We start from the raw sequence: 10,527 nt of genomic DNA, 5'->3' as shown, positions 1-10,527 counted from the left end.
TGTTCGGTGGTATGTTGGTTTGTTTGTCTTGGCCAAAATACACACGTTATTCTGGAGACTTTCAATCGAGTCATTAAGTTTCTTAAAGGAAAACGCCACTGCGCACTTTTATTGTCGTGAGTTCAAGCCTGACTGCTGTTTTTCATCCTCTCTCATTTTTCCTTCCACTGTCTCCTATACTGTGTCCATTACAGCAGATACACCATAAAAATAGCCTTAAAAAAGCTCAGCCCAGCAGTAATTAGATTTTGTCAATGGAAATCTCCACTGAAAATCTTTTCTTGTCCATTATGGCATTACACTGAGAAAAAAATTACGTCTCAAACAGAATTCTAGATTTGTAATTGTTTTATTTTAAAAACATCTGCTTTTATCATACACAATAAATTAAAAATCCATGATATTCATAATGACAAGGGAAAAAATAAACAAACATACAACGAAAGAACTGATGACATAAACGCTAAACAGCAACAACCCGATGTAGAGCAGCCAAAGCCACTGTCAGATAAGACATGATACAAATGATGTAATATCAAATATTTTAACTATTTGAGGTGTGCTTGATTTAAAAGCTTAATCCACAATCCAAATGATAACAAAAGGGCAATCCCACCACCGAAGTTAAAAACATAGGAATGACATGTCTTCTTAATGTTTGTACACACTGAAGTAAAATACATGTGTAGCCCATTACAGCAGTTACAACAGAGTTAAGAAACTTCCAAAACACCCATCTTCCTTATTCAAGTCAAAATCTTCAAGAATATATCAAAATCTACCCAAAATTAAAGTGGTCCAAAAATCAGAATAGGGTCTTTAAATTGTTGAACAGTTTCACAGCTTAAAATATGACACAAAGCTTACTAGATAAAATAAATCAAGCACACGTCAAATATTATTTTCACACAGTTGAAATGCATTCAGCTGGTAGTTTCCCAGTTTTTCAGTCTCATCAAAGCTCCTGAATGAAAGACCTTGGTAGACAAGCAAGAATTTTAGGTGACAGAGGTGAGCCATTTGGTCAAAACTGGAATCCTTTGGACAAAGAACCCATAAATCTGTTTTTACATTTTCAGATGGGTGATTTTTCTGAATGTTGTGCACAAATGAAATTAAAGACAGCACTTTTGAATGATGTGTAATATTCACAGTCCAAATGATTAAGGTGGACGACAGAACTGAAAACCCAACGGCAGTTCAGAATATTTCAACCTGGACGTGTATCGTTCTTCATCTGAGGGCTTAAACTATGACTAACAGCTTTTTTTTCATGATAATCGTGTTATTCATAGTCCAGTATGTTATGCACATACTTGTTGAAAACAGTATTGCCCATCCATACTGCCTAGAAATTGACAATGTAGTTTTGCCATAACATGATAACGAGGAAGAGGATGGTGAAACCGATGATGAATATGACATCTATTTTAATCTATAGATAATAACTCTTCATAATGAAATACTCTGATATTCTGTTTGATAAAACATGCGTCAATCTCTATATACAGGAACATTGTACAGTCTGTAAGATGCTGTAGGGGCTTGGGGAGAGATTTAGAGAGGGGGAGACAAGAAGGTAGAAAGAGAGAGAGAGATGGGTAAAGAGAGAGACAGCTAGACAGGTAGGACAAGTAGGAAGGTAAGCGGTGGATCGGTAGGCAGTTGGTTGGATAGAGAGATAGATAGATGGAGTGTAAAGAATGTGAGAGAGGTAGGTATAGAGGGTGGGAGTAACAAGTGAGAGAGGTGGGGGGGGGAGGGAAAGTAAGGAGTGACAGGGATGGAGGGAGATATAGAAGGAAATCAGATTGGGTTTAAGGTCGGGTGGAGGTTTGTGGAGGGGCAGCAGTCCAGGCAGTGCGTGGGTAGGAAGGTTGGTGAAGTGTAATTTGGCTGGGGCAGTTTACAGAGAGAGAGTGTAGGTAAGTAGGGAGTGCAGAAGGTAGGCAGGTAGATGTTCGTTAGGGTTAGGGTTAGACCTGGCTAACCCAGGCAGGCAGGCAGGTAGGTAGTGTGGAAGGTAAGAAGGCAAGTAGTCAGGTAGGGAGGTGGGTGGGTGGGGTGACAAATAGATACGTAGTTAAGTTGGTAAGTATGTAGATAGGGTAGGATGGTAGGTTTGGTAAGTAGGTACTCTGGTGGCAGGTAAGCCAGTGTGTGGGTGGAATCTGTTAGGTGTGTATGTAGGTTTGCAGGCAGTTGGGTCGGGAGGCAGGCAAGTAGATACAGGGTTCACACACTCAAATTTAAATTCAAATTCAAGGCCTTTTCATTCACTTTCAAGGCCTTGGTTGGTGAAATCCAAGGACTCAAAATTGTCATATTTTGGGTTGAGACATGACATTGGTCAGAATTAGACATCATAGATGCGGCATGGTGAAATCCTTCATGTAATATTTTAATTATTTTAAAAAACAAGTACTTTCAATGCCATCCATTCATTTTAAAATACTTTTATAAAGCCATATTTTCTCAAATCCAAAGACTTTCAAGGATTTTCAAGGCCCATGGGAAAGCTGTAGATGTGTAGGTAAGCAAGTGGGCCAGTAAGGATGGGGAGGGTGACATGTAGACTGGTAGGTATGTAGGTAGGTGTGTGGGTAGGGTGACAAAGAGGTAAATAGGGAAGTAGGTAGGTGGGTCAGGTGATAAGCAGGAAAGTAAGTATATAGGTAGGAAGGGAAGTAGACAAGTAGAGAGATAAGGAGCGAGAGAGAGAGAGAGGTCTGGGGTGCAGAGAGCAGTCCAGGAAGTGAGAACACAACACATCATGTAATTTCACATCCTGATTGGAGGGCTGGGAAGGGTTTGGTCCAATAGTGGAGCAGGTTGTTGGGAGGCGGGCGGTCTGTGGTTGTGACCAGAGTTACCTCAGAGTTCTGAGAGGGGGCGTGGCTAGGAAGTCTTCTCAGCTCTCTGCAGATACAGCCATAACAATGAAGGTTCAAAAAGGTTCTGAAGGGTCCGTGCGAAGGTCGAAGATCAAAGGTCAAAGGTCAGGGAAGAGTCGCTACCACAGCAACCTGAACCCAACATTTTTTTGGGTCCCCTACGTCTGTCCTTCTCCTGGTCTTCACAAACCTGCCTGGAAACACACACACACACACACACACACACACACACACACACACACACACACACACACACACACACACACACACACACACACACAGAAAAGATAAGAATAGTGGAGCAGGTTGGATAAAGCCACTGATATGCAGGTTATTGGTGTTTTATATCAGCTGTATGTGGCTGAAGCCTACTGGTTTGTGAAATTGTGCAGGATAAGCTGCTGCTTCAAATCCTCGGTCTGGTGAAGAAACTGAGAAAGACACTTTCTCTTCCTCCAGCCATTTCCTTCGAGGAGCCCTTAGGCAAAGCACTGAACAGAAAGTGGAACTCAGCAGCCAACAGTGAGACCAGGACTGTGCTGGGCAGCTTTCAGATAAGAACACGAAGTTACACGACCCTCCTCAAGCCTGCAGCTGCTCCCCCAGGCCGCAGATGTAAATATGAAAGGGTTCTCAGTCAACTTGCCTGGTTAAATAAGACCAGGATGCACAAATAAGTTTTGAGTTAAGCAATTTAAATAAGTCTTAGGTTGTAGTCATACAGCATGTGTGCTCTGATCAGAGCATGTGAGTGGGTCATACTGTAATTATTAAGTGTCTGTGAGGTTAATATAGCAATTTTTGGACTCAGAGTGCAATTGTTTGACCGCAAAACACTTTGATTTCGCTGCATGAGCTGTTTAGAGACTGACATGGGGTGAGTATATAATGAGGGTTAGGGAACTTCCATTTTGGGGTGAACTGTTCCTTGAAAGTTTACTGTCTTGTGCACCAGCCTTTCCACATAGCAAATGCACACACACAACAGTGCCCACACAGCAAGAAGAGCTTTGTTTAATTTTGGGGGTCACACACACACACACACAGGCACACACCCCCTTGCCCTTTCACCTTGTCTGTGTGTGTGTGTGTGTGTGTGTGGGCGTGCCCACTAGCAGCCACACTCCTGGGTGCCCTGTGGCTGAGCACGGCGAGGGGAGCGGAGCTGCCGTAACGCGGCGTCGCCGTACTGGATACCTGACCCCATCCTCTCTGGATCCAGCTCCCCTGGAGAGAGAGAGAGAGGGTGGGTGGAGAGACAGAGAGGGGGTCGAGGTTAAGATCACCCCTAGCTCTCAAAAGTAGACAGGTTTTAAAATAACAGTTTTTAACAATACAGTTAAGAATACAGTTTTAAAACAATACAGTGCCAGCAATCTGCCTACTCTGCCATTCTTCCTATATTAGTGCAACTAGTGATGTCATGGTAAGTAAAAGATGGGAAAACTATGACCTCCAGACAGTGAATATCATAAAGTAAACAACCAGCCATATAAATAAAAATAAAAATATCAGAAAAAAACATGAATTTATACTTTTTGTCCTTAAAAAGACCCTATCATCAGTTTGATACCACTTACTATGATGCATACTTTGAATTTAGGTCATAAAGTTTTATGTCAGCCTAAAAACTTTGGTAAACTCTGTTCTGTAAAAAAAAGGAAGTTTTCCCTCCACTACATCCCTGTGTAACACTGTGGTCTCATCTGGTTTGCCACTGATCTCCAGTGTCAGTAGTATTTCTGCTGTTCTTGTTGAAGTCTCTTGCTGGTACAAAGCCCCAGTAAGGTGCAGGGAGTTTGGAGCTAGGGTTTCTTCCTGACTTCATCTTTATTTAGCGGTGTGACAGTGTGGTGCAGGGTTGGGAGTCAAACCTAAGTCTGTCTTGTTGTTGTTGAGCAGGTTAGGGTAAGTAGGGATTTGGGTTAGGGGTTACGGTTACGGGCGAGGATCAGAGTTCCTACCTGACTCTATCTTGTTGAGGATTTTCCGGGCACACTGGACGAACGCCTCCTCGACGTTCTCCCCTGTTAGAGCGCTGGTCTCCAGGAACATCAGCTCTGAAACACACACACACACACACACACACACACACACCAAATCAGAAATTCCCAGACACATTCACAATCCAATTATCACCATCTCACACATATTTAAAAACACATCGTTGTCATACTACACATACACACAAATTAACATTAGTGTCAAACCAACAGCACACACACATATCATCATGAATGTCATAGGACGCACACACATGCACGCACATGCCAACCATTTTCCTGTGTGACATGTGAGGCCCCAAACCCTTCTTATTTGAACATACAAACATTCCTGTAAAACTTCCAATAAAAATCACGTCTCAAATAATGGATCTCCAACAACAGCCAGGTAAAAAAAACATGACATTACCAGAAAAGAGTCTAAATGCATACAATATGCATAGCCTAAATACCATTAAAATTACTAAAATATCACAAAATATATTATCAACAAGAGACGTTGCATGTAGTGGAACACGCTGATGTGCTGATCTCGTTGCCATGGATACAGGTACTGGCATGAAAGCCTTGAAATTCATTACGCAAACATAACTCTACTGCTTGGATCGCTATACAGCATTACTCCTGTTTGCTAGTCAATATGTGACAGAGAGCTTTTTTTATTCAAGCTGTTATATTCCATTTTGACACACTGATGCTTGATTGGAAGACCAGTATGTTCTGATAGCTTACCAGTATGTCACCAAAAATAAACCACATTTTTTGAGAAAGCAGTTCATTGTTTTGTGTGATAACTTCAGATAGATATTTAGTATTATTATTATTATTATTATTGGTAGCAGTAGTAGTATTAGTAGCAGCTGCTATTGGCCTAAAAAGGCATATGTATAAATTATAGCAGCACAGTTCTACAGAAAACTGGTCCATTCACTCACTTTTAGGCATACTGAGTACTGTGGACCTGCCAAAAGAAATAATGGCCTGTCTCTAACAACAGCCTGGAGCTCTCTTTTGTCGAATCAATAAAGGCCCCGGACATTATTGGAAGTTTTACAGTAATATATATATAAAGAGACAGAGAGACAGACAGAAAGAGACAGATGCACCCAAACAGTCCCACCCAGTCATGATCCATCCATCCTACCGTTCTCCTGTGCGAAGCGTGAAGCCTCCAGGAATGTGACCTCTCTGTCAGCGTCCAGGTCCTTCTTGTTCCCACAGAGGATGATGACTATGTTCTGACTGGCCAACATCCTGGCATCGCTCAGCCATGTGGTCAGAGCGTTGTACGTCTCACGACTGACAGAGACAGAGAGAGAGAGAGAGACAGAGAGAGAGAGACAGAGAGAGAGAGAGAGAGAGAGCTGGGTGAGCTGGGTAGAGAAAAGCTCGGAAAGGGGCATGAGACAGGTGACAATCTGAAATCAAGTTCTCTGATTGGCTGATTTACCTGGTGATGTCATAGACCAGCAAGGCTCCCGCCGCTCCTCTGTAGTAACTTCTAGTCACGGACCTAACAGACAAACACATAATTAGACACACAGACGAGTCAGAGAGATATTATTAAAACTCTGACTCACATCGAGGCCATAACCATACTTGAATGCCTTACATTTGGTAAAAATATTCCCAATTTTACACATCACACAACAAAACTGCATGCTTCACATGATATATGAACATTTAGCTGAAGACATCCATGACATTTTATTAACAACTTTGTAGCCATCACTTGATAAAGAATCCATTTAGTTAGCTCTCCAATGCCCCTCCTGTTACTCCAATATCACCACAACAGAAATGACATTTTCTCTGTAACCTCTGTCTTTCATAAACAGGTAAATGTGGGACATGCGATTTTAACAATTAGTTTGTTGTTGTAATAGGAATGACTGATGTGTCCAAAATGTGATGAGAAATACGCAGGTAATAGTAAAAATAGTAACAACTAATATCTGGTAATGGTAACAGGCATAAGAACAGACTGGAGGCTAAGCTCATGCAGTTAGCTGTATCCTACAGCAATCTGTGTATAATTTATAGTCAAATGTTTTCCTACCTGAACCTTTCTTGTCCTGCAGTGTCCCAGATCTGTAGTTTGACCATCTTGTTGACCACACTGATGATCTTAGAGCCAAACTCCACTCCGATAGTGTGGTTGGATTCATCCTTAACTGGAAAACAAAACAAAACATATGATCTTACCATTATTATCAAACAACTGCGATGACAGTGGCCTACAGTATACAGAGCCCAACATCAGTTAGTCTTTATTGTATCTGTTTAGCATGTTCAGTCTGCATATCGTCGCTGTCGGGTGAAAACCTTAAATCTCCAAAATGTCAGCTTTTCAGGAACTAAGAAACACGGCCTTGTTTGTACTTCTGATGTTATCCGATGGGTTTGGAAAGGGTTTCATAAACTCAAGACAATTTTCTCAGCCCATAGAGGACCATGTAATCCTTCAATTGAAGTGAAAACATACCTGGAAAGAAAATTGCAACATACAAAACTCATACAATAACCCTTAACCTAATACTACATGATAATCCTTAAATCAGACTTTAAACAAGCAACATACAACGTTTAACATACAGTAAATCTCATCCCTGACATTAACCCAACAACATACCAAATTCCTAGTCTTGATCTTAACCAAAAATTGTAGCTTATGGTAGGCCTTGAAACCAAGTAACAGTACAATATACTGGCCTAGCCACAAACATATTTATCTTCTCTGAATAAAGTATTATAGCTTTCAATAGGCCTGTGTCTTTCAGTATAGCGGCAGATTTACATTTCTTATAAAGAAATTTACAATAATTAAAGCTTAGTAGCCTCCACAGCAGTGAATCTCACTAAGCCATTGATCTGTGAACTATGAATTAAAACTAGATACCAAATGGTATGTCACATCTCTCTAGGACAAACACCTCTTGTCAACGAACTAACATAAAAATCTCTATATATAGTATGTATACAGTTATGTATACAATATGCACTGTATAGCACAGTCTCACTAGGACTTGCATCTCTTCTTTAAAAGCTAATGCTACATAATGCACAGTGTACTAAATCACTCTAGAGAGACATCTCTGTAAACTACTCTAAATAACTACATCTCAACAAGTCATGTGACTTCAACACCTCATGCCATGTGCTTGTCATGTGACTTTTTTGTGTGTATTTATTTGCCAGAGTTACTTCCTGTTGCACTCATTACAACTGATGATGGTGTTTGGATGAACACCGAAACGTCTTGTTTGTACTTTTTTAGTCCAGTGTTTTAAAATAAATCCTTTTTAAACCTACTCTAAATAAAGTTAAGCAGCCTTCACTACTGTAGTGAACATTACATGTTCACTAGGACCACTACTAAATAATGCAGAGTGTTACTGATTGCTAGAACCTATAACTCATGTTTAAGAATTAGTAGATAAGATGGAAAAAAGGGTGCGAGAAGTGTGAGAAGTACTCTCATATTTTAATAAAATTGTGACATGATAACCAACATTTCGGCACATGTACTAAATAACAGTACAATATGGCACTGTACTGTAATGAAGTCAGAGCTATCATCTATGAAGTGTAATGCGCAGTATGCTGACTTACATCTCTTCTCTATAAACTGGTGCAGCAGACAGGATTTTCCTGTCCCGGCATTCCCAATCACCAGGAACTTAAACAGGAAATCTGAGGAGGGAACATACAAGTCATGATGATACTCATATGTACACCATAAACAGAACAGACTGCACAAAGATTTGCATATCTTTATAGCACTGGCTATATACTTTTGTCATAACATCATAAAATACAACAGAAAAGAACACAACATACTAGAATAGAAGATAATAGAATAGATGCACATTATGCAATGAGTTGTTTCTACATTCAAACAGTCATCAGAATAACTCAAATGGCAATAACTGAATATGACTTCTCTAACACAAGCACATAAAAGCTTAATCCATCATCATTATCAGCTGTGGGAAGATAAACTCAGCTCATTCTTTAGGCGTAATAAACTTTTCAACAAACTTCCCAATGATATATAATGAAAGGTGGTAGGATCACTGCATACCACCTACAGTTAAAATCATCATCATCATCATCATCATCCCACTGTAAAAGTATGAGGCTAGGATCCAACACTGTCTCACATTCCTATGGATGAGTAATCTGTGCACCAAGCCTCCATCATCGTCACCCTTTTTCCCACTACATTGACTAGCTTACAGCATACATAGTACAGTCAGACCTTCAAGTCAGCTTCAACTTCAGCTTCATCATCATCATCATCCCCAGCCAGATTCCCAGGTGTCAGCCCCCTGTCCATTTCTCTAACATATAGCTCTGTGGGAGTCCAAGCAAGCAAACTCGGTAAATCTTGTCTGCACGGCCAGAGTGAACTACACTATACTGCATTACCTGCGTACTGTTGTGTTGATATCGCATTTTAATACAGTTACGACGGGCTAGTAGCCTTCAACAACGGCTAGCTTAGCCTGCCAGCTATTTGTTTACGATGAGAAAGCCTTATCGGCACACCTGCCCCATCCCATCTCTGAGCCTACATGATGATAGAGGCCACTTGTCAAACCGCCCTGCTTACCGTAAGTCTCCGACATCGCCAGTGTGCCGTTATAACAACAAAATGTCTTGTTTTCTGGAACAGGATACAGGGAGAAGGGGGTAAGTGAGGCTGACAGATGGATGAAGTGAAGGAAAATCGCCCCGATGATGATTTCCGCGGATCCCAGCTGATTTTTCCCTCCGACTTCCCGTACGTTGTTTTTTCGTTTCAAAATAAAAGCCCCGTCACTGGGCCGAGGACTGTAGGGTCTGCCACAGGGTGGCGCTGTTGTATAAACACTGTTTTCCGTTCAAGCCCATTTACTTATTTCATGTTGTACCGTTTGTTGCAAATCACAGTACAGGTCTATTTTGTTCCATTGTTTGCAGTCAGTATGTATCAGTATGTAGCATAAACTACAGGGTGAACAATGTAAAATTCATGTAACACAGTTATATCAATTTTGTTGTGAGAAATATCTTGAGGAACCCTTGTGGGGGACTATCATAATTACTATGGAAAATGCTTGGAAACCATAGATACCAAAGGAAAATAGGGTTTAGTTATTTTAATTTTTTTAGGCCTCTCAATATAAAAAAATATATATAAAATAATGATCTTGGATTTAAGGCAACTGTATCATACAATTGATAAACACAGTTCATCAAAAGACATAAAGCATAATAAAAAATGCAATATATTTTGGAAAACAACATCTTATACTCTGAATCCTTCCCTACACCCAAGTGTTCTTATGTGGCTACAGTCTTAATGAATAAAGACCCACACACCGAAAGAAAAACTGAATATAGGCTCAAATAGGCTTCAGATGGACAAAAAGAAATGAGTGATCTACTTACATAATAACAAAGTCATACATACCACACCAGAAAAGGATCAGTTTTTGTCATTATTATTTTGTCTCTATGTCAATAAATCATGTCTACTCATGTGTCTGAAGAGACACTTTTGTCAGACTAAACCTTTTTTTCCAGGAAGTAGGCTATGTTGTACATCTGATGCTGGCACCAGGTAGCTTGCATACACATATTGC

General features: G+C 40.4%; 1 protein-coding gene across 1 annotated transcript; it reads right to left on the bottom strand.

The window, feature by feature from the left end:
- Positions 1-3,069: 3,069 nt before the first annotated feature.
- Positions 3,070-9,562, bottom strand: rab4a (RAB4a, member RAS oncogene family). Its single transcript, XM_071909425.2, has 8 exons — positions 9,513-9,562; positions 8,510-8,590; positions 6,957-7,071; positions 6,348-6,410; positions 6,042-6,196; positions 4,859-4,954; positions 3,966-4,121; positions 3,070-3,088 (listed from the first exon to the last, which is right to left on the bottom strand). The coding sequence occupies exons 1-7, from the start codon at positions 9,526-9,528 to the stop codon at positions 4,006-4,008; spliced, it is 642 nt and encodes a 213-aa protein (XP_071765526.1). The 5' UTR covers positions 9,529-9,562; the 3' UTR covers positions 3,070-3,088; positions 3,966-4,005.
- Between the last annotated feature and the right edge of the window lie 965 nt (positions 9,563-10,527).

The sequence above is a fragment of the Centroberyx gerrardi genome, chromosome 1 (genome assembly GCF_048128805.1).
Source record: "Centroberyx gerrardi isolate f3 chromosome 1, fCenGer3.hap1.cur.20231027, whole genome shotgun sequence".
Classification (NCBI taxonomy): domain Eukaryota; kingdom Metazoa; phylum Chordata; class Actinopteri; order Beryciformes; family Berycidae; genus Centroberyx; species Centroberyx gerrardi.
This window is presented reverse-complemented; position numbering and strand designations above follow the sequence as displayed.

Bases quoted from the DNA above. Each gene is read 5' to 3' on its own strand.
- rab4a (XM_071909425.2), bottom strand. The intron at 6,197-6,347 runs GTAAATCAGCCA...TGTCTCTGTCAG, and splicing joins CTGGTCTATGACATCACCAG to TCGTGAGACGTACAACGCTC. The intron at 4,122-4,858 runs GTAGGAACTCTG...CTCTCTCTCCAG, and splicing joins CCTCAACAAGATAGAGTCAG to GGGAGCTGGATCCAGAGAGG.